Below are 24,867 nucleotides of genomic sequence, written 5' to 3' on the forward strand. Positions count from 1 at the left end.
AATATGAACATAGTACCATTTTTCATGTGCATACGATGGCAGTATTCACCACAATTTAATATTGGATTCCAAGCATCAAGCTATGGAAAATATGTCAACTATTACACTTCAATTACTTTAAAGATATTATTTTAGTGCTGTCATGTTTCATGACATTTAAAGCTTTTTTTATATTCTTTCCTAGGAATATAAAGACTTAATCACAAAAGACAGGTTTTAAGAGGACTTTATTAAATCTGACACTGACTAATTGGACTGTGTGCAATTAAAAAAAGAACTGATAATTGAGTATTCAACAAAGGATTGTTCACTGATAGCACTTTTTTTTATTTCTGCATTTTTACAGATCTACAGTTCTGCAAATACAATGTTTGAATAAGACATTATTCTTCCCAGCTTACGCCCACACTTCGTGAGATTACTGCAGTGTGGGAAATGTCACATTGCTTCTCCTGGTAGAAGAGCCACAGGAACCACTGAAATACAAAAAACCCAGCCCTGCCTATACACTTTCCTAGCTGAAAATATTTGTGTAGGCAGACTGGGTGTCTCACTATTTTACACCTTCTTACTTACAACTTAAATTGCTATACAAATACAGTAGAGACTTTTATGCAGCCTATCAGATTCACTACTGTGGGATCCCCAAAAAAAAAGCTGATCTGGAAAACACAGTGCACTTTGTAGAGATCTCTTCCGAGATAGAGTAGGTCACTACTTGCATATGGGATGTTTTAAACTTCACCTTCAGACATACAAAAATAGTTTGGTTTAGATACTTTCTCTGTCGCAAATTTAAATATCTCCTTTAATTTTAGAAGAGTGCACTGTACTATTTACCTTCAGGCTCAGTAACAGATCTGTTGTGACTGACTTGATGGTTATGTTCCTAATGGGACACCTAAACGTCACTGAAAGTACCGCTCCTTGTTTCCTAGAGAAATTTCCTGAAGTTCCTCTTAAGACACAAGATGGGATAAGAGTTTATTGGGGCTTTGTCCTTATTTACTGCTGAAGATCGGTTTCTTCTTTAAATCTTCATAAGAGAGAGTCTTTTTTAAAGCTGGATTCAACTATACCAAGCACGCTGAAAAGTACAATATAAATCATTTTACTTTGTTTTGCTTTTCATTCCCTTGCTGATAGATGTTAACTGGCATCCTCAGGTTCAGTGAACTCAGTAACTTGCTCAGTCTGAGCTTTCTCTATTTTTCAGATGGGACACACCTGCTCCTTCCACCTTCCGCTCCTGCTCTTGCTGAGGGAGACATCTCCAAATGGCTCTTTCACTTGGATTTCAGTAAGTCTTCCCATTCAACACTGGACTCACTATTTTTAGGAATTGCTGGAAACATTGACTGCATTTTAGTTCGGAATTCTTTCATCTGTAAAAGAGATTAAAAAATAAAATCAGTTAACTCTTAATAAGCAGCAAATACAGTTGCACCATGAACCCTGGGCTTATTCCACAAAATAAACTGTGTGAGGAAAAGAAGAGGTAAAAAGAATTTAGAAGTAACAGAAAATTAAGAAAGTGTTCAATTAACAAAGTGAAAAAAATTATGAAGGGACCCACAACAATCCCCCCTCCTAAAGCACCACACTGGGGTGCCTCATTTGGACCACTTGCCTGAATGATTCACCGCTGCTATATGAACTACTATATACACACACATTTAAGATGTTTTTGTTTGAAGGAAAATTACATCCACAGAACACGCCTATATTTTGACTGCAGTGACTTTTTCTACACTTGAAACAGATTAAAGGCCCAGTAGGTCTGTTCAAGGATTTTACAACAAGGATTAAAGAAAAAATACTGGTCAGCTCTGACAAGTTAGGTTTATCCCACCATAGGGACAGAGGTGACAAAACAAAGACTCCTTCAGATTTATACATTAGTAGGAAGGAAAACAAGATTCATAATCATATATAGCACCAAGCTTTTCTATCACTGTTGTTAAATTAAAATGTTGTGAAAGAGGAAGCTTGCGAGTTTTATATTATGGGTATCAATACATTAATACCAATTGCCAAATCTATATTTATGATGAACATTTTATCAGCAATGTCTGATTCGATAGTCCTGGCAGGCCAGAATGGAGATTTAATTTCATTAAAAATCACTTCCGTTTGAAGGTAATATTTAGATTTAGCGGCTTGCTTTCTTCCAAGATTTTTACATATATTTTGACATAGAATATATTTTTAAAGGATAGGCATGGAAAAATCAAATCAGTGAAAATCCTGCTACACAAACAGCAGGATGTACAGGGGAGGTTTTGGACTGCTATTTTAGGAAGCTCTACAGAATCTATGACATTCACGCAGACAAGACAGGATGTGCTATTCAAGCACTGGATGCAGTGACCTCTTGAAGACCAAATGCTGTCTCAGGCAGTATGTTCCACGGAGAGGTTCCAGGAAATCTAGATATTCTAAACAGCCGCACAGGCATCTTCTCTAATATGCCCACATTTTGCGTGTTATGGGTCATCAGGTTTTTTTACAAATACCTTTGGGCCATTTCTCTTCAAGTCCTTCTGCGTATGAATAATTCTGACAAATAACTGCTACTTCTACAGAGAAATGTTGCTGGAATGCAATTATTCAAGTTACAGCTGATACAAGGAATGAAACAATTTACCAAGAAATTACCAATCCTTTGCTAAGACAATAACTAACTATGATGGATGAATGCATTTTAGAACTCAAGTTTTTGTGTCAAAATTCCTGGGTACTGATAATAAAGTAAAAATACTTGTTATATAAAGTAGGAGGAAAATTCAGAGCCAAGTTATCCTTTTTGTTTTATCCTGATTGTGTTATTATGTAAAAGCTAATTCACTAAAGTCTGCTTTATATTTTATTCTGATCAGATAGCTGTTTCGATTAATTATTTGTTCGTTTTTTTAAAATCTTGGCATTCACCCACAATCGTTCCTAAACTAATATTTTTGCTTCTTATTTAAAACTGAAAAGTTCTCATAGACAATATTTCAAAGAACAATCAACACCAGTATCAGAGCTGATGTAGGGGAACAGCCCAAATTGCATTAAACAACTGCTGACAATTAAATACAAGTATGTAAGGTAGGAAATGCTTTAGGAGCTTTGGCTTAGCTGATTTTTCCAGTCCTCTGTAATTATCTTTCCCCAGTTCTCTGATGTGCAGAAAGTATTAAATCTACATAGCATTTTTTACTTCCTAAAGAGTGAACCAACTCTTGTACTCTTTCATCTCACTCTGGGTATTATCTGGGTGTTTGGTAACACAGGAATGGTCAGATCCTAACCTGATGTAAACTGCTGTAGCTCAGTTGGTGTAACTGGAAATAAAACATTTTAGACCTGCTAATGTTCTGCTGCAATGAGGACTTTTTGGCTGTTTCTAAACTCAGACTTTTAAATTCCTTTTAGTGCCAAATTTAAACGACGCACTCATAAGCCCTACAGGACACCTCCATTACTCTGCTGAAGACACACAAAACCAAAGGGAAATTAAAAGCAGTTATATAAAGCCTCCAAAAAGAGGATGATGGGTGAGGGAGACATTCAGAAGACTATAGTGCTTCCCCACTCTAACAGCTACCTTATAATTACTAACATGCCAAACCCTAACCCTCAAATGCAAAAAGCAATCTGTCTGGGAAATAAAACACTACAGCTCTGTTCTGAAAGAAAAAAGGTATTTATTTAGAAAGTACTAAAACACTGCTAGCAGCTGTAGATTTAAGAATATTCAGATTTTTCTCCCCTTAGAATGCTAATTTATATTCAGCAGGTAAAACTAACTCATTTCCCAGAAAAGCAATTTTTCCTTAACGCATGGACCAAATCTGAAATATTCAATGTCTTTCTTCTGCTTTTAAGACTCCCTGAGAAATTTTCTCAGCCTTGCCTTCTGAGATTTTGATGCTTATTTGTAAAACCACTTTGCAAGTGATGCCAGACTCAATGTCTCACTTACCACTTCCTCTCTCACCAGCATCTATGCCCTTTTCACCAAGCCCCCTCTGCACAAAAATAGTTTTTCATTGCAGTTACAACTTTGTCCATGTTTTATATTTTTCCACAAACTTTCTTCCTTTGTGTTTCCTGGACAGCAAGCTATTTTAATAAATCATAATGCCAAGCTGATGAGCACGGTACTTTGTCTTCTCAATGTCATGCTTTAGGTTGACAGCTATTTGAGGACATTATCTACAGCGACTGGCATGGGCCTCGCTAACACATAATGTCTTCACAGTATGTCCAAACGGGGCCAATTTCTTCACAATACAAATGTCACTGCTACTAACTCTTACTATAAGTTTTCATTTCTATATAACTTAAAAGATACCGTGCCCTATTATTTCTCTCCACAACAGTTTTTGAGTTCTCACTGGTAACATTAACTGGTTACATTACACACTGTAACTCGTACTAGTCACAGACTTCTATTTTCCCTGCCTCCCTCTCCTCCAGTAAGAAAGTGCAGTACAGTATTTCATTAGGGCTTTGATCTGGACTTCTAAGGTATCTCCCCTTTCTCTTCTGTTCCACTAATAACACCAGCTTCGGAGTTTCCTCCTCCACTTCCACATTTGTGCTTGCTGCTCTCCTGAACGTACTTCCAATTCCTGGCCACTGTCCTCCCTGCACTCAGCGCTCCTCTAAAGCTCACTGCCCACACTGCCGAAAAGCATGGAGAAGACTGAAAAATAACTATTCTCTGCTGTATTGGAAACTGTATACAGACGTAAATAACCATGGAAACCACATCCGAAGTTCCTATCCCTTCTCTCCTAGTGACAATGTCAGCCTGCTTATGAACTGATCCAGTACCAAATTTTAGGCTGCGACTTGTTTCAGTCAGAGACTATCAGCTCAATATCCTGGGCCTTGGCTGGCCAAACTCTATTTAATACGTTTATATATTTAGGACTAAATTTGGCCTCCAAAGTAACTCACGCTGGCCTTGGGGTTGTTCTTGCTTGCATTTGATTGACAGTATCGTACCAGGCCCATTGCAACTTTAGCGGATCCTTGTAGTGAAGGTAATATCTGTTCACTACACATGTAAATTAGCTGTCCTTCAACAAACTGGGCTTACCAGTGTCCAGTCACCTCCTGCAGGGCCAAGAGCTTTGTGTGAAGATGACAAATCTAGCCTTATGTTCTATTACTACTGCATGCTTGAGGTGCAAGAATTGGGACCTTGTCTTTACCTCAGGGGACAAGTGTACTTCTTGATGAGGGAAATGCTGCAATTAGAAATCCGTGTCTTGCCTTGCCTTTTATTCTTAGTAGGCATGCCACTCGGGGGGGGCAGTGTCTCTTCTCCCCACTCTCCCTCCCTGGAAATCTTCTCCTGTATTTCCTCCAGATTCCACAATACACATGCCAGTGGTCTCAAATCAAAAGGCATTAATTTAATTATGAAAGCTAATGTGCTATGTACTAAGTACTGGAATGTTTTGAAATAATTCATTGAAGTGGCTGCCTCTTTATTATTGTCAGCCACACTGACACTGGGGTACTCGGTTCAACTGTGATAATGTCTTCAATTAATAGTGCAGTAAACTGAGCACTAAAAGCTGAATGTATTTTACCTCTTTCTGCTGCCTTCAGTATCACAGGCCACTCTCTCAACTGCTGCTTCTGAACCTAGTGGCACATGAACAATTTGTAACACATTTCTTGATTTAACGTTCCAGCATGCTCTGCTCCTGGAGGCAACGCTCTGAAATGAATTTCACTCAAGTGAATTTTATACTTTTTATCACAGATATTGCAAAGCTTGATGCTGTTTTTTCCTGCCAAATAAATTACAGTAACTGTTCCACCTCTGACTGTCAGGCTTCTTTCTAAATGGATATCATCTACCTTACTGCATTAAATAATGTGTAATAGCTACAGATCACTGTTATTTTCTTATCTTAACCTAATGATCCTGCCTCAGGTGGCAAAAATATGGGGACCTAAAAGCATCTTCCATTTAATAATCTCTTCTTAATGTACATCATTGACAGAATGTCACACAAAAATTGGGATAGCACTATTACTGAGAGCACTTACGTGGCCGTTCATATTTAAATTAATGGAAGAGGGGCTAAAAGAGTCTATCTGAATCCTAGAATGAAAGTTTCACGAAGAAATGTTCTCTTTAATGTCTGACATTCGTAATAGGCCAACCCAGATTCTAGGAATTATTAGTCCCCTATTTTAGTGCTCATACCAGTAAGAACTGCTTACATTAGCTTCCAAGTGAAATGAGGTTAGACGCCCTGAGCTGGAATATCGACTGGCAGCAGAATATAGCATGTATATGCCCTGCGGTCTCCTCAGCCACCCTTCGTTTCACAAGGCATGAAGATGACGCAGGCTGCCCTGGATTTAAGAGCATCAGAGAGGATTGTTCTTGCCATCTTTTCCCAAATCTTAAAATGATTGCTGTTGCCCTTGTTAGCAAATGCTTACCAAGGTCCACATACAGAAATAGCAAGTTATTTGCAGAAAATGGCAAGTGCTGAGCCCTTACAGTACTTGAAGAGCAGAGCAGCCTGCCTGCTGGCTGAAGGTGATTCTCTGATACTCACTGTAAAATGGGGCATTCACTGCGGGTCGCCCTGTGCCAGCTTGCACGCTGACCTCTAAAATCAGCATGGACTATAGAGCCCTCGTTCACATTCTCAGACCTTACACTTCATTGGCAAAGGCACTGTGAATGTTCGGATTATTCAGAACTAAGGCCTATGAAAATAGCCCTCAGAGGGTCAATCCTGGCAGTATACATCCTAATAGTTAACTCTCTTACGCTGTAGGGTCATAGTGCACTGTTCACAACCTGTTTGCTGTTTCCAGCATTTCAGGCTTGCACAGAGAAAAGCTGCAGCAGAATTTTGTCAAACCATCTAGAGAAGCCAAGAGCTTATATTAACCCCCTACGCCATGGAGACTTACACACATGCTTAACCTTATGTAGTGTTAAGTACTCTCTTGGAAATCAGAGGGCCATTTACAATGCCTAAAATTAAACACATAGAATCATGGAATCATAGACTATCTCAAGTTGGAAGGGACCCATAAGGATCATTGAGTCCAGTTCCCTGCTCCTTGCAGGACTACCGTAAATGCGTATTGCTCAACTTTAAAATTAGATTTACTTGTTCTGCAATGTGGCAGTATTTTCCAGAAACCTACCTCTGCAAATCCTGTGTAATTGGATAAAACACAGCCTGTGCTTTTTAAAAGAAAACTAACATGAAAATAACCTAAGTGAACTTTACAGGGAGAGGGGAAGAGGATCATCACGGTTTAGAACGAAGCCGTCACAGTTCCCAAGCCATTATATTATGTAGCAGCCTCCCACGGCTGCTACATATTCCCTCTCAAATTACTGGTGAACTACTGAGAGCTGTCACAAGGGTTAGGCTGTCTCTCTTCCAATGACTGGGTCACATGAAGAGATAAAACACATGAAATACTTTTCTCATGTTACTTTTCCAAGCGTGCAGCAGCCATGTCACTCAATAAATGACTGCATCTCACAAACGAGAAGATAGGCGGTCGACATCACAAACATGTTTTACTACCCCAACTTTGGCTGGTTTAATTTCTGTGTGAATGTTACTTAGCTCCCAAAAGTGGGATTGTTAATTCAGGGTAGCCTGAAAGTATCTTTCTATATGTCTATCGTACAAGGAAGAAGATGCCATTTCAGTAGAAAAGCCTAAAGAAAACAAAACTGTTCTAGTTTAAGGCTAGGTTATTTTGAATACAAAAAAAAAAGGAAGTGGTTAGCTAATGATGATCAATGGGAAAGACAGCTAATAATTCATATACACCCAGACAGTAATTTTGTAAACCACAATATGGTAAAAAAAGGCAACTTCCTTGGGTTCAGAGATATAGGAGTATCCTTCAAAATTTTATACATTTCCATGTTGATCTTTCTGAAATAAAACACCAGGGACTTAATTCTTTGTAGTAGATGATACCTCAGAGTAGACTAATTCAGCATCTTATTCTCAAGCCTATTCTCTTTGATTTCTGTGATGCTGCATCAGGCTTCAAAATAAAAGTAATGGTACAAAATTTGGATTAAACCACCTTGTTACAAAAGCCTTTCATGCCATGCAGAAAAAATTGAGTGAAATACTTTTGAAATCACTGAGGAACATGCCATTTATTTCTGCAGAATCTTCCTTACAGATCTGGGTGCCTGGAAAGGACATCCACATGATTAGTCTATTATGGTGCGTTAGTCATTACTCCTTAGTCACCCTGGGCAATTTGAAAAATTCATATTGAAGTAATTTAAAATTTAAAATAGTTAAATATCTAATTTTATAAAGCAAGTTAGTTAATGGCCCCAAAAATCTCAGGATGAGCATCCCAACTCTGTAAGCTCTTCTGCGCTGTAATTTGGATTTCTGAATTAAAGTAAAAACATGAATTGTCTGCAAGCAGGTGGCTCCTAAAAAGGGCAACCTGAGTATTCTTTTTCCTCTATATGTCCAGGAATTCATGATACGTATCATCCACAAGTGAGATTCATGGCTGGGAAAAGAGCCAGCACAAACCCAAAACTCTTCAGTGACACATAAGCCTCGACGCCATGACCGGGGCTGAATTCTGTGCAGGAAACCTGGCAGAGCCAGCGTGACACCCAGAGCCAGGCAGCATCGGCTGGGTGCCTCCAGGCAAGCAGAGCAGCGGGGTCCTGGACCACAGAAGGGCAAGACAAGCATGGCTACACCAGCACACTTAACGAAGCACAGGAGGATCTCATGCAACCAAGACATAGCACAAATAATTCACACCTATGAGATAAGCTTTTATTCAGATTTTAGTTGTTCACGTATAGTTCAGTTATGTGCAGCTGAGAAGTGGATCAATCCACTCATCCACTTAAGGCGATGTGGAACTGCTCCACAGAGGCAATTTCAGATCAAAGGCTGAACTTTTTTTTTAGTTCTTCTAGTTTCTTAACAGGCTGGTGGCAGCCAACAGCTACGAGTCTCTTCCAAGACACAGCAGAGTAATTCCTCAAGACAGCTACAGTTACAGCCTCCCCGTATTTTTGAAGTACTTACTTACAGCTGTCCCTATTCAAAAAGCAGATGTAGCAGCTTTCCAGTAGGAAAATGATGATCATATTCCTTGAATAAGCATTCTGCCTTATCAAGTTTACAGTGAAGTTCATAGGTTACTTTTTTTTTTACTTCTTGGATAAAATACTAGCAGTACATATGTGTGGAGGCAGGTCTTCTCCACACCAAACTAATGAGGCAATATAAGCAGTGCAGAAAAACGCTGTATAAACAGGAGGAGGAAGTGCTAACTTGTACCGGCACTCCATCTTCTTTCTAAGAGCTTGAATTTAAATAAGTATTCAGGAAGTAAAAGAACATTAAATGAACTGGACAGATTTTATTTATATTGAGATATATGATCATGAAATAGCAAGGAAAAGGTATGTCTATTAATGGCAAGATGTTTTTATTTATGGTAAGAAATAGAAGCTTCATGAATAATACTTAGGTGAGGATTAAATACAACTCTAATTAAAAACTCATAACAATAAAAAAATCTAGGAAGACTCTAGAGTGATTCTAGGAGATCTACTGCTTTTACAGCAACCTTTGTTCATTTACGCAATAGCATAAAAGTTTCAGCCACTGCAATATGCCCATACTTGGTTGAGACCTATAGATCTTAGTGCTATTTACAGATGCCAAGCCAAATAGTTTTTGAAGATTATGCCTCCATGTTCTCATTTTATTTCTTAAATTAATCCATCCTTAAAGCCAATACTCCTTTGTATTTATACTGTACCTACGACTGTAGTCTCACAACATTATATCAAATATGTCTCAAAACAAGCGAGGGAATGTTAATGTTATTATTTTTATGCTTAAAATGGTGATTTAGAGGATTTAGATTTCCTCTAGAGCAATGCAGCCCGCCTAGGAAATGTCCTTACCAACAAAACCACAGCAAACATATAGTCTCTGCATTGCTTTTAATTGTTTTAGATGTCTCTTCACAGCTGTGCAATTGTTTTAGACTGTTAATATTTTAAAAGTTAAGATCCATGAAAACGAGGATATTTCATTAGGAGTCACCATAAAAATAGTAAACTAATATTTTATAACTATATTAGTCACAAATTACTAGGCAATTCTTCTCACTATTTTTCCACCTTTCCATGGAACAGATGTGGAAGCAACAATCAGAATCTCACAAACCTACATATGAATCATCCTGGCCCTTTTCCTATGGGAGAAAGAATGCTTTTATTTCTGAGGAAATAAAACCTAATTTATTGAGGGTACGAAGAACAAAAGGGCTTTTAAAACATGATTTATCTTGTTTCTTAATTGTTGCATGCTTCAGTCTACAAGGGCTGAGGGTATTGTTCTGCTTTTAAAAGAAGGCTCACAATAGCTGATTGGCTTAAAAAAAAAGAAAAAAAAGAACACTGAGTGTTCATAGGTCTGTTTTAATACCTGTCAAATATTCTATAGCTTATTTAAAACAAGGGTTTACAACTCAACTGTAGTTTCCAGAAAATTGTGAAACTAACATTTTTCCAAGCAACAAAAAGGTGTGGTGGATCATAACACCTGTATAATAGGTAAATAAAATAAGAAAGGTTTCGTTTTTTGAAACTTCCACAAAAATACTCATTTAGGTCAACTGTAAAAACAGGGGATTTAAGATAATTTTGAACTTTTTACATTCAAAAATTTTTACTGAGTAAAACACCATTTATTCTTCAATTGAAAATTTAAAACTTCATCGAGCATTTCATATGGAGAATGTTGAAATAAGATGTTTGAACTCCTATGCAACTTTAAAAAAAAATGATAAATTGGTCAAACTCATTCTTTTATACAAAATTTGTTTCAATACTTCTGTTTTGCATGAGGAAACAGCCAGCCCACTGCACCAGGAGGAGGCAGGTACAGGGTTCTGAGGTTGCAAGCCATGATGTGGAAGCTGTTAAAAAGCAAATATACTTGTTAAAAAAGGTGGTGCCATTTTGTTCCCAGCCAGATATCAATTGTTAAGCCTGTGTTTATCATTGCACATGTCCTTCTATTTTGTAAAGTGCCTGAGAGAGGAAGGCTGTGAGTGTGTCTGGGTGAGCCCCGGGTTCAGATCAGGAGTGCTCTTTGGAAGCACATCTCCCAGTTGTCCGTGGGCATCAGTTTGTGTACTGCTGAACAGTCTCAAAATGCATGAACTGGGTGTCTTTAGGGTGACACAAAACTGAAGATGCATTCTAGGAGCACACGTAACATACTCTGGCTGCAAACAGGCATTCAAGCCACGGGGCAAGGCCAGGTTTTAAGGCCAGTCAGTCCAAATTTTAAAATCCCCTGGAATGGTTGTAGATGTCAGGTCCTCAGACCCCGATTGCTTCAGTGCCCTGATGCTGCTGGTTGATGATCCTTGCTAATACAGACAGAGCTTCTATGCCTGGAGATAATCAAAGGTGGACTGACCTCAAATATTTTCCTAAGAGATTGCAGGAAGCAAGTTTAAAAAGTCTGTTACTGAAGGCTGGTTATTTTCTGCAAAAGGTACAATATAAAACTAGATAACCACATCTCCTAGGTTCTGAAAATGAAGATTTCTCTTTTACATTATAGAAAAATAGAACTTAAACCATTATCAAACCAAGTCCTCAGTGATCCATCACTTCTCCATTTAGGGATAAGAGTTGACTGAGATTTAGTATGGTTTATTACTTACCAACCTGCCCTCAGATTACAACAGCGGTAACTGCAGTCAGGGGATATTAACAGCCCGACCTGAGACAGCATAAAATCTTTTATATCCCTTACCAAGATATAAAGATCAGTTACTTACTCTCACCCCTGGGTTTTCATGCTGGCATAAAAAGCAGCAGTCTGTAAAGCTGCAGGGAACCACCTTTAACAATAAAGCCATTTAAGAGCTGGAAGTAGGCATTGTCACAGCACTGTTTTAAGAACCAATAAACCACAAAGATTAAATAAAAATCTGATATCACCAAATCTGGCACATCACCTCAGTGTCTGGAACAGATTTTAGCAACAGCTTGCTTCTACAGCAAACACAGGCTGTCTCAGAAGGTGTAAGGACGAGGCATCCTGAACCGTGGCTTCGGTTTCCTTCCAGGACACAAACTGCTGAGCAATCACGACGCTGCTTCAGAATGACGGACACCGATTAATTACAGCAATTACAACTCATCAAGGGAATATCGCGCCAGTTTGCTCTTGTCTTTTCATCTCTGACTTTGTAAGTGATGACAAGATAATTTAAACAGTCACAAAGCTTCGAGCAATACATATTTTTATCAATCGCTCACTGTCCCATTGATAATTCATGCTCATAGGAAACACGTCCCCGAACATTAAAAATCACAGCGTTTTGGCAACGACACCCAAGTGAAACGACTCCTCCGGGCTGTAGCGAACGGCACCACCCTTTGCCGCTTCTGCAGTGCTGGTTTAAACAAACGGGTCGTGAGGAGACGGGTAAAACCCTCCTTCCCTCCGTGCGAAAAACGGCGGGCGCCGCGCGCCGGTGCCGCGATTCCCGCCGGCGCCAGCAGGTGTCGCTGCGGCGCAGCAGGGCCCCGCCCCGCCCCGCCCCGCCCCGCCGGGCACAACCGGCTTTACCCCGGGGGAAACAACCGACCGGCGCTTGGCAGCTGAGGGAAACGATACAGGTTACCCCGACACACACCGCTACAAACCACAAATCATAGCCCTGCTGTTCTGGTTCTACCCTCTCAGGTGCGCGGGAGGCACCCACCGCCTCTTCCCATCGGCGCAAGTACGCTGACAACAGATTTAGTGGGTATGCTGGCGTAAGGATTAGGACAATTCAGTCACACCGATGGAATAGTCCATCGTTTCAAATCAGTGCATGGCTAACGTGAGCGGAGTTCAAAGCACAAAGAGCTCTGAGCGTGTTGTCCGCTGTGCTTCTCCAAATTCACCAAAGAGCACAAGCTCTGGTGTGCACAAACTTCAGCCGTCTCCGCAGGCTGGCCACTCAGGAGTGAAACTGCTCAACTGCTCATAGAATGTCCTGAGTTGGAAGGGACCCACAAGGATCATCAAATCCAACTCCTGTCCCTGCACAGGACAACCCCAAAATTCACAGCATGTCTCTGAGGGCATTGTCCAAACACTTCTTGAATATCATCAGGCTTGGTGCCATGACTGCCTCCCTGGGGAGCCTGTTCCAGTGCTCCACCACCCTCCAGGTGAAGAACCTCTTCCTAACATCCAATTTAAACCATCCCAGCACATCTTCCTGTCATTCCCTCAAGTCCTATCATTGGTCACCGGAAAGAAGAGATCAGCGCCTGCCCCTCCTCGTCCTCTTGTGAGGAAGCTGCAGACCACAATGAGGTCTCCCCTCAGTCTCCTCTTCTCCAGGCTGAACAAACCAAGTGACTTTAGCCACTCCTCATGTAGTTTCTCTAAACCCTTCACGAACTTCATGGCCCTCCTTTGGACACTCTCTAGTAACTTTATAACCTTAATATACTGTGGCATCCAAAACTGCACACAGCACTTGAGGTGAGGCCGTGCCAGCACAGAGCAGAGCGGGACAATCACCTCCCTCAACTGGCTGCAATGCAGGGCTTGATGCACCCCGAGACAGGGTTGGCCCTCTTGGCTGCCAGGGTACACTGTTGGCTCACGTCCAACTTGCCATGAAATAGATTTCCTGGCCAAGCCAGCTACACTTCGAGATCTCCTAGCTCTCTTATTCCTTTTGGTGTGATTCCTGCCAACCCATCACATCTGATTTTCCACTGTGACTTCTTGTATTTTACTCCTGGAGACAACACGACACATTAAACAGCACTTAGCAACTAAGTTTTACTTGACTTGGAACTCCCCTCCAAACTCTTCAAGTGAAGGGAAGCCCTTTATTTGTTAAGATCCCACCAAGACAGTCACAGGGACAGAGCTGGCAATAGATTTGAAAAAGCACTGGAGGTAACATACTCCAATGTGTGACAGAGGCAGCTTTCTTGTTTGCTAAATGAAACATCTACATTTTTTGTAAATGAAACAATCAATTTTATTATGCTTAACAATGTAATATCTATATTAAAAAGATATATTATATAATATAGTCTTAAGAGACTATGTCAGCTGTCAGTAGCATTATCAATATTACCAGTAGCTCTTAAACAAAACAAGCTGTGGCCCAGCAAGGCTGGATCACTAATTAGCAGGTCCGAAAGGCAGCTGGTTAGTGTTAAAGGCAGTAAGGTGAAGAGGACGGGGCAGAACTTCTCTTTGTCTAGCTGCCAAAGCTTTAGTTATTAAGTTCACACAAATTCCTGGCATGAAAATGAGTCAAGCCTCAGGTCACGTATAGCATAGTACTTTCAGAGGCAAAAGTCTGCCTTAAGTTCATAGTTTTCAAATCTTGATACCTGATGCTAGGTTTGAAACTGTAACTTGAACTTCTGCAGGTTCTGGGAACCTGCGTGTACCACAGAGCAACTGAACTCGCAGCACTCAACGGCAGTGAAGACTCAAGACGTTTTTATTCAGAAAAATCTGTGAGAATATATTTTTAAGATGTTTAACTGAAATTAAAATATTAATTTGAAAATGTTGAGCATAGTGTAAAATCTATGGTGCCTTCCATGGTCTGAGCAGTTTATGTGGAAAGAAAATTTATTTCACTCAGCGATAACTTCAGTAAATAGTTTCCCACAAATTAAACTTTATTTTTGTGGCTACCTAATAATTATTAGACACAACATATGCATCTAATATGTGTTTTTTAAAATAAGTATTTTAACTGACTGTTCATCTAGTATCTCTGCTTACAATAGCAATTAAGATTTTTCAAGAGTATGACCATGTTCCCCTGAAATAGGAAAATAAACAGGCCCCCCTTAAAATGAGCATATGTTTAGGAGTCCAGAAATAATATTGTACCAGCCATCTTATTTAAACCCTTATTTAATCTCAACTGTTCAGGAAAAATATATTTAAGCACAAAAATCTTTCAACAGTGAGTGTTAAGTTAAAGTAATATGCAAAAAGCGTCAACAGCAATCAAAAATCACAGGTTAATTATTCGAGGTTATTTTATTTGAGAAATATATTTTTAATGCTAATGAACCTCCTCTCATCACAATATTTAATTTTTAACACACTTCTGCTTTTGTACCTCCAGCAATTTTAAATAGGTATCTATTTGATTTTAACAGATTTATAGTGTAACAGGAAAAAGAAGTGTGTGACACGAAATTTAAAAATGCTGATTTTGGATTCTGCAGTAATGAATAGCACTGTTGTACATGTTTCCCTTTGCAGTGGGAATTTAGAAGCCAATAGTGAACGCAATAAATATGTCAGTGGAGAGCAGGGAGAGAGCTGTTCAAAATCATGCGCAGACACAGTCTCTTGACAGAAATCTGCTTCCTTCAGTGTCTGCAGTTCTCACTGTGCAATACAGTGAAACACAAGCACACCATAACTGAAACTAATACCAACAGGCATTTGCAAGAGCCTCTTAGGATACAGTTTCCCCCACTTGCTTTCAACACTACCACAACACAGAATATAATAAGGTGCAGCTTTCTGACTACGAATGCTCAGCAAGTCTCTAAAATGCCCTGCACTGTGCTGTACGCTTCTGACACAAGAGCTACTGCTGTCGGGTAGCCAGAAGCCCCCATCAGACCCTGTACACATCCTGGGGACTGGCCGTCTCAAGCTCATGTGGTTGCTCCTTGTCAGGCAGTCCCAAGGAAAGCAGCCTCACAAGGAAAGCAGGCAACTGTGGGTCTAGGCCAGTACTTCTCAAGGAAGTAAAAATTAAGCTTATGGAGAAACAGATACCATAAATTGCAGACTAGGGTCAGAGCCTGCTGTCCCTTCAGCAGGACCAGAAGTACTCCGACAGAATGAAAATAAGAATTGGCAGCAGAGTCTGAAATGAGTACTTTTGGCTGATGATGTAACTGACAGTAAACTGAGCGGACGGTTGTAACTCAGCATGCAGAGAGTATGAACTGGTACGTCCATTCTTCCTCCCCCTTCTCTGCCATTCCACTATAGTTTCCCAAGGACAACTTGAGTTTAAAGAAAATTAGATGTCTCCTGCGTCCTGCTATGCTTTTTTGGTGTTCTGCCTCCCATTACTGGCTCCTTTTGAGAATCAAGATTGGAAACTAAGGAATAAGGGATTGTGTAGTGCTGTATGTTGGGAACCAAATCTTGACCAGAGAATACATCAGCAGAGTAGACAAGAAGTGAGAACTTGAATAAAGATATTAACTAGAACAGTACTGGGATGGAGCAGTATCTTCTTCTTTTTAGTTTTGGGAGACGCTTTGCTGAATATATAAATAATTTGCCTTAGAAGGTAAAGGTAGTCTATTTGTTCCAGTCCTAAAGAGCATGCAGACAGTTCTGCCAAACTTGTAGCTGCAGGGGACTCTTAAGTCATGGTTCATTACTAGGGGCAAACAAAAATGCTTACATGAACTTTAGCGTTCACACTCCACACTCTTGAAACTCTGGAACATAAGCAACTTACTAAATATACCCTTAGCCCCTTGGGACATACAGATGCTTCCCACGGTTTTTTTTTTTTGCCTTGACATGGCATGTCATGGACCACTGCTCTACTGCACATAAAACTCAATCTTCTGCCCTCTCGTCCCTTCCAGAAATGCACTAGAAAGCAAGCTGGTTTCCTCTGAGTTTTTCTTATGTCCCCAGCGTCCTGATGCAAAAAATGGAACTTGGATAAATAAATGGATTGCTCTAAAGATAGGATTCAGGGGATAGCCTTCAATTCAATAAGCAAAGGATATAGAAAGTTTGCAGCTACTATTTTGGTCTCTAAATTAGAACGCTGGCTCTTTTGTGAAGAATCTGAAACATCTGTGCAAATAAACATAAGCAGGACAAAACTGTTCCTCCCCCAAAATCATCTCCTCCCACAACATCCCGTTTTTTTGCAGATGTAAGAAAGCTTTCCCTGTGTGCACACACTCTGATTAGCCACTCTATGTGTGGTGAATGAAAGTGTAACTCCTAGGCTGAAGCAGTATAGAGAAACCACCCAAAGATGCATTACCCATGGAAAGATATGGTATTTGAGGGGATCATACTTGCCACTCACACTGTGCACACCCAGGGCCTTCCAGATGGCAAAACTGAGCAATCCAACTCCGCACCATGCATAGAGTGAGCCCCATCCTAGGGCTCGTAAGGCCAGTGACGAACCACTCTCTGGTAACGCAGCTGTGGCAGTAATCCCCTAGAAACAGAAATAAAGTGATCAAGAAAAAATGAACGATAATTGGAAGAAATATGAACTAAAGAAGTTAACTTACTGATCTAGAATTTTTCCTGACTTGCCAGCTCTACTAGTGTGGCCACAGAAACTGTTACAGCTGCCAGCAGACCCAAAGAGCCAAGCAAGGGGGTGGATGAGCTGCCTTCCCACCAGGAGCAGCTTTCATGGTTGCCTGTACCACCTGGGGATGATTTTTATTACCCAGAAATGCTGAAGTCAACTGTTTCATGGGCACAAGAATCCAACACTCAGTTATCCCACCAGTCAAAATACAAAAGTGAATCAAAATTAGTCACAAGCCCTTAGGCCAGGGACATCAGAACACAATAATTGTACATCATTGACTTTGGTACTCCTTGGGGCATTAAGGGTGGTGGGCAACCATTGGCCTACAGGTCTTTATCTGCACTCCTGAAACAGCAGATAATGAAGCTGGAGGAACCTGAATAGCTTTCAGCGTGATACAGAGAGGCTGTAACAGTGACTGAGACTGATTTCAAGGGGCCGCAACTATAAGGAGCTCTGGAAACTATTTAGGAAAATTTTGTGAAGAGCAGACAACAACACTGAATTCATCCCCCTCCAGAGTTCAAGTGGCAACACAGAAAAAATGCTCTGCGGTTTCCATACTCCTCATTTTTGTCAGAAACAAGAGTAGGTGGTTTAAACCACTTGTTAAGATACTGCTGCACAAGAGTCTGCCATGAGACGTGTCCTGAAAACACAAAACTGTCACTTAGAAAAGCCACCTCAAGACAAGAAGAAAGGAGCCTCAGCCATGATGGGGTCCCAACCACGATGAAACCTTCTCTGTTGCAGCACGTAAATGCACATTGCAGCTACCAAGGGCATAAGCCCCACCGTTAGCCAGCTGTTCTCACCTCACAACGCCCACCTTAGTGTATCTATTTTGTATAGGACAGCTTCAATCTGTGTAGCCCACAACAGCAGTAAGACAGACATAATCCTCTTGCTCGTAGTGGTAAATGTCAGCAAGAGGGCTTGGCTTTTTGCCCCCAAAGGATCACTCTTCAATTCTTCACATGGAAACATAGATTTCAGATGGTAACTGTTAAAGACTGGCATCTATGGTCCTTATACAACTGAACAGTCCTACTTACTTACTGGGTATCTCAGGGAAAAAGAAACAATTACTGCTCAGAGGTAAACATAAATGAGACTGCAGGTACACAAATATATTCAATAAAGAATTACTTCACTTATAGCCTAAAATACTGAAAAGTGAAATTAACTTGCAGAAGGATCAGAAGAACTTTCCTCCAAAACATGCCAAAGAGCTGCACTTTTCTATTCATCACAAAAAGTCGGGGGAAAAAAATCTTTTGTGTTCTTGCTTTAAAAATACTTTTTTTTTTTTAAAAAAAGGTTCTCTTTCTTCTTTCATACAATTAAACATATGTGGTATCTGTCACTATGGTATTTGGTCAGCGAAACAGCACCAGTAGTTTTTTCCTCTTCACTGTGTATTTACTGAAATGTTAACACAATCTTCAGACAGCCCTCAGCATTAATGCTTTTCCTTAAGATTTAGCTGTAGGCACAGTTATCCAAGGGCAAATACACACTTGCAAAGGGCACAAGCAAAATATATCTTCATCCTTATTTATTCTGGTTTGGACATCCCAAAGTGGAAGCTGTTCACTTAACAATGCTCTTTAAGCATACACATAACAGGCACACAGAATGAAGTGGAGAGATCTCTAGTCACGCTATTATACCAGGTCCTATTATCTCCTTACCACAGCTAGTGAACTTTCATAACTCTTCCAGCAGACTGCTCTGAGTAGATTTAAAACACTGATGATTACTTTTGACATTTTTCCTGCTTCCATAGTCTAACCATATACAATAACATGCAGAAAAATTTCTCCCATTTGGAAGATGGGAAATGAAGGGACGAAAATATCCTCTACACAGAATCTTTGAATAGGAGTCATTATCTGTGAAAACTGCTGGCCAAAAAAACCCAAAAAGAACCCAAAACACCTGAATACTATTTAAATGCTTGATTGCCCCAGAAAAATAGTAGTCAATAGAAACAATTGATCTGGCTTTACTGACAGCAGTCAAACAGTGTTCAGTTCCAGGCTGATTCCTCAGGGTATTAAGTACAGTTAAGGATTTCTGTAAACAAGACAGTTTCTTATATGATTACCACATATGCAGTTCAGAGCATCAAGAAAGCTGATTAATGAAGTGCTAAAATATTGAAAAAGACAGCAGTAGCAAGGAAAAAAAAGATGTGACCAGCAAAAGAATATTTTTAAGAGAACTGAGTTTTATTCACAAACCTGTTACTCTAGGCACAGATTGTTTTCATTATTGCTCCTACATTTGTTTTAAAAAGCAACTCTTTAATTTAAAACAATAAGGTATTAAACAATACTTGAGTCTCTCTAAAAACTGGACCAGGAAAATATGGGGTAGAATTAGCTGATTTGGTTACCAAAATATATGTTTCTTTTTTTTTTTTTTTTTTCTGGAAAATACAAGCAGAAAGTGGGAGGAGAAACTATGTTTTTTTCAGACACAGGCCTCAATCCTGTAACTATCCCCTTGTGAATAAGTGTGTCTGAAAGGAAGCAGGGCATAAAATCAATGGTGTGCTCAGCTGTTTTGGTTGATTGTAGTCAGGGTGTTCACTGTTTTGTATGACCTAACTCATTGCAAAATTAAACACCTGGATAAATGCTGGTAAAACCGGACGCTCACCACAGGGAGGCTGCTGCACTGAATTTCAACACCCCCTCAATCATTTCTTCACTGAAGGTCTCTGCAGTGGCTCACCACTAAAGAGGATTATGTAGTCTCAGTTTCAAGTCAGTTTGGGTGCTGGTCCTCAAACGCTTACACTTACTTCACTACCATGGAGGAGGTACAGCAGGTACAGTCTCTTGCCAGTAATGTTGATGCTACTCTACGAGAGTAGGGCCTCATGGAAGACTGAATTCATTCATGAAGCCATGATGCTGTGGTGCTACAGCTTCCCCTCTAAATTGCTATTTTTTCCTCCCGTAAAACTGTTTAAATCTGTCCCAGGCTGCATTATGTTTGCTTCCTGTTTCTGCCTGACTTGCATATCACCATTTCACTGCCACAGAACCTGGCACAAGCCAGCAAAGATGCTGAAAGAATAGGTCTTGCATTTCTGAGGATCAATTCTCATTCCTTCGGACCCTCCCCTAAGCTTGTGCCAGCACAGTCACCGCAGTCCTGTGGTAAAGGGGATCAGAAGGCTGATTTGGACAAAATCAGTCTTGACAAAAGCTAACGCAGAAAATAAAAATTAACCAGTATCATCTCACTAACCCAGCACCACAAGTTTTGGTGCCTTTACAGGTGCAGGAATGAATTGCCAGAAACTAAGGGCTGGTAGGATTGATTCTTTCAACAGCAACACTGGCTGATGTTCACTTAAAGTACCTGTCAAACTATGGCCTCACCTAAACATGGACAGAAATAATATTTAGGCATCGAACATCTACGGATGCAATCATCTGTAGTTATTCATAGTTACGTTTTTGTTATTATACATGATGTGTTATTGAAAATTACTTGCAGTAAGTCACTATCAATTTAAGTAAGAGTGCTACTGCAGAACTGCTTACCTCACTGGTACTGCAGAGAGCCTCTACAGACAGTTAAGACATCCTCAAAGTCCAGCCTTCCCTTTTTGAAATTGCTCACCTACAAGTCCCTTGACAAAAAAACCACCTTTCTACACTTTGCCATATTTAAGTTGAGGGGCTCAGGAATCACAGATTTTTGCTAGCAAACTGTGGTAATTCATTTCCACAGTTAGTAGCAGATACAGGTTTTCAGCAAAAATAAAATGGTATGTATCTCTTGGTGCCATTTCCAGCATATATATTCTTGGATGTCAATGCAATGTCACTCTTGATAAATTTCACACTGATAACAAGACAGCTCAGACAGCCAAGAATACGCATGAGCTGGAAAAAAAGCAGTCCGCAGGAAAAAGGGAGTTGTTTTTGTTTTTTTAAAAAAAAATGTTAAAAAAGGGAGAAAACTTCTGTATTGTAATATATTTCTATAACTTGTGAAGTAACTTCTCCTGGACTTTTCTATTTTGTCTATTTCAAAAAAAGAAACCTGTGTTTATTGTTGCTGAAAAGGCAATGAATGAGTTATGCCACAGCAGCCTACAGAGGAAGACAGGATGGCAAAGGAAGGATCTCTTGCTCTTTGACCACAAAAAGAAGATTGTGAGTGATCAGAGACAAAGGCTCTGACAGAAAGTGCACTGGAAGAGGTATTTTTCTCTTGATCTGCATTGTTATTGAATTAATATTTTAAAAATAAACAGAACTTATCAGTTCCCAGCTCCCTAAAAACTTCTATAATATATGTTGTATTGTAAGGGCTCGGTAGAGATGTGACTGATCAATTTTAAGGGACTATTTTTGACATTTTTTGGTAGTAACAAGGCATTAGTGAGGAAAAACGCATTCTTCAATCAAATATACTGTATTACAGATTAATATACCAACATGGTACAATTGCTGGCTTTGCTCTGCAATTTTTTTCTCCAGAATGCTCAGGTGGAGCCTGTAAGTAATTGTGCAAGATCAGATTATTTTTGGCCATCAGATCTCAATAGTACCAAGCCACTACTCACTCTCATCGGTCCCCTTACATGGTGGGAAGGGAGTAGCAAGCTTAAATTTTGACTAAATTATTTCACTTACATATTCCATAGCTTACAGGCCTTCTACCTCCTCATTCCCGTCCTTATTGCAGTTACTTTGCTTCCCGATTCACTGTAGCGCTGTGAGACCGCATGGTGAGTTGGATCACTGAGGTGAAACAGGCTCATGACTTAAGTGTGTTCATATCACAGAATCAAAACAGATCATCAATTATATTCCATTATATAGCAGCAGTACAATTCCAGCAAACAGTGTCAGCTTTCTGTATCTCAACTAATCTCAAGTACTAAAGAATTCAGCAGTGCCAACCCTGAATTGATTTTTAAATCAATCCTACGCCTATTGACTTCAATTAAGTCTAGCGCTCTTACCATCAACTTTGTACAGCCAAACTCCGCATACACCAACATTTCTATAAAGCATTTGATGCATTCTTATTTCCTGCATATCACAATTACAAAATAGTTTCAAAGGAACAAACCTTACTGAACCAGTCTGGGTTCTTCTTTTTTGTCATAGCAAGCGTAGTGCCAAAACCTGCTATCATTCCTGCTGTAGCAACGGTACCTAGAAAAATTCCACCTGCCAAGAAAAGTTGAAGAAATAAAAATTAAGATTTTGTTTCTTATAGGGAGGGGAAAAAAACCCAAACCCAAACCTGTTCTGAAGATAAAGCCTGAAAAATTAAGATCTGTCAGCACATGCTGAAGGGAAAGGCCCCATTGTCTACATTATTTACATTAACTCAATATGGCAAGAAAGCAAGAAAAAAATATCTTGAAATAGAGCATTTTGAAAATTAATGGTAAGTATATGTATTTTCAAGCCACACACATACACAAAAATCATTTAAATCCCAGGATGCCTTTTCACTCTACTTTGAAATTTCTCTCACTAGGCTACTAAAATCGTCTTGTTCTATGGCTATGCCTTACCCTTCCCTAACAGAAAGATGTAACTATTTTTGTTGCATCACTTGTTAGTTCAAATGGCCACCTGAAAATCCACCAGTACCTCTGAAGACCACTCCATAAGCAACAGCTGTTCTTCAGCTTTCTTCATTTTATGTTCTAATGCTCTATTTAAAAAAAGAAAATGACACTAGCAGGAAGCCTTCCCAAGAGAGGAAGCATTCCTCAATTTTCAGTTCTTTCAGAGTGTTTCCTAAGTCACTCAGGGTCCCTTGATCCCTTCTAGTTCTTGCAAAGGCACACATAGCCATACCTGCCCACTTTTAAGAAAAAAAGTCTTGTTACAAAGACTGAGGGCACTGTACAAAACCATCTGATTCATACTAAAATTAAAAAATTTCAGGGGGTTACAAGCTCTTCCTTTGCAACTGTTGATATCCAGCCTGTCTTCCCTTTCCTAATACCAGTTAGGTCGTTAAAAAACTGGCCTGAAGAGGAAGTGAAAAGCAAAAGGTGATTATGTTAGGTCTCACTTGGAAAAAAGTTAACTATCCCATCACTGTGATGGGGAAGTTTGCTGTACTCGTGTCAATGAAATCTACAAAGTACCTCTTCCGCCTGGGAGTAGGAAAACCTCACGTGCTGCCCCAACTTTGCATGCCCACTACATTTTACATTTCAAGAGCTACTAACCATCATACCCCCGACTTCAGAAATAATAAATTAACTTCTCCGCAGAGGAGGAGCTCGACGCGTGGCCTCCTCGGGAGGGGCAGGCAACCACCGCAAGGGGCAGGCGAAGCGTGTGGCGTTAGGGATCAGTGCCCCTACACTGGCGCGGCTCTCACAGACCCCGCTCCCTTGCGCCCTCCCGACAGCGGGCTGCCCGCCTTCCCCGGCACCCTGCGGCCGGGCGGGAGAGCGGGACGGCCCCGGCCTCCGCCGGGGGATGCCGGCAGCCCGGCCATAACCCGCACCGGCCGCCGCTCCCCCACTGGCTCCCACCCCTCAGGGCGCCCCGGCGGGGCTGGGGCTGGGCGCGGTGCTCCCCCCGCCGCCCACAGTGGGGATCCCGCCCAGCAGCGAGCGGCGGGGCGGCCCGCGCCGTGCCCCGAGGCGCCGTGCCCTGAGGCGCCGTGCCCCGTGCCCCGGTGGCTGCGGGGCGACGGGCACCGCCACCGCTGCAAGGGAGTGAAAAGGCGGACGGCGCTGTAGGGACTTCCTCCCTGCGTCCCGGAGCCTCGGCCAAGGCCACCCCCAAACGCCTCGGCTCCTCCCGCGGACGGGAGGCCACGGACACGCTGTCCTGCCGGCCGCCACCCGCCGCCTCCGCCCTCTCTGCGGCACAGGCCGGGAGGGGCGACGGGGCTGCCGCAGCCGCTGCTGCTCGTCCCTGACCCGTGCGGGCAAAGGAGGGGAGGAAAGGAGCTTTCTGCACCTTTGATTAAGAAGAGTTTGTCCTGGGACGCCGCCGCAGGGCTCCCGGCCCCCCGCGGCAGGAGCAGCCCGTGCCCGGGCTCCAGCGGAGCCGCCGCCGCTGCCCCCGCCTGGGCGTCCGCGCCGGCAGCCGCCCCCATGGCCCAGGGCGCGGGAGCAGGAGGAGGAGGCGGCGGCTGCGGGCCGCAACCCGGAAGGAAACGGAGCTGGGCCGGGACACGCAGCCGCCCTTCCTTCTCTTCCTCCTCCTCCTCCGCCTCAGCCGCCCGTTCGGGCGGGGGGCAGCCGCCAGGCCGCGGCCCGGGGCGGGCGTGAGCCGCTGAAGCACGTCCTCGGGCCCCGGGGGCTTTCCCTCGCCGGTGGCGCCGTGGTGTGGCGCTGCCGGCCGCCCCCGCAGCAGCCGCCGGAGGCGCCGCCGGTGACCTCGGAGCAGGGAAACTTGGCAAAAGTTGTCAACGCCTCTTTTAAATCGTGTCTTTTGTAGCAGGCAC

At 41.6% G+C, this 24,867-nt stretch overlaps 1 protein-coding gene across 1 annotated transcript; it reads right to left on the bottom strand.

Moving 5' to 3' along the window:
* Positions 1–210: 210 nt before the first annotated feature.
* Positions 211–24,623, bottom strand: TMEM242 (transmembrane protein 242). Its single transcript, XM_064447091.1, has 4 exons — positions 24,378–24,623; positions 22,510–22,610; positions 17,161–17,298; positions 211–1,385 (listed from the first exon to the last, which is right to left on the bottom strand). The coding sequence occupies exons 1-4, from the start codon at positions 24,514–24,516 to the stop codon at positions 1,287–1,289; spliced, it is 477 nt and encodes a 158-aa protein (XP_064303161.1). The 5' UTR covers positions 24,517–24,623; the 3' UTR covers positions 211–1,286.
* Between the last annotated feature and the right edge of the window lie 244 nt (positions 24,624–24,867).

This window comes from Phalacrocorax carbo, chromosome 3 (assembly GCF_963921805.1).
Source record: "Phalacrocorax carbo chromosome 3, bPhaCar2.1, whole genome shotgun sequence".
Taxonomy (NCBI): domain Eukaryota; kingdom Metazoa; phylum Chordata; class Aves; order Suliformes; family Phalacrocoracidae; genus Phalacrocorax; species Phalacrocorax carbo.

Bases quoted from the DNA above. Each gene is read 5' to 3' on its own strand.
- TMEM242 (XM_064447091.1), bottom strand. From the start codon at position 24,516: ATGGGGGCGGCTGCCGGCGCGGACGCCCAGGCGGGGGCAGCGGCGGCG. The intron at 22,611-24,377 runs GTGCAGAAAGCT...TTTTCTTGGCAG, and splicing joins CAAACTCTTCTTAATCAAAG to GTGGAATTTTTCTAGGTACC. The intron at 1,386-17,160 runs GTGAGTGGCAAG...TCTCTTTTACAG, and splicing joins AGGCCCTGGGTGTGCACAGT to ATGAAAGAATTCCGAACTAA.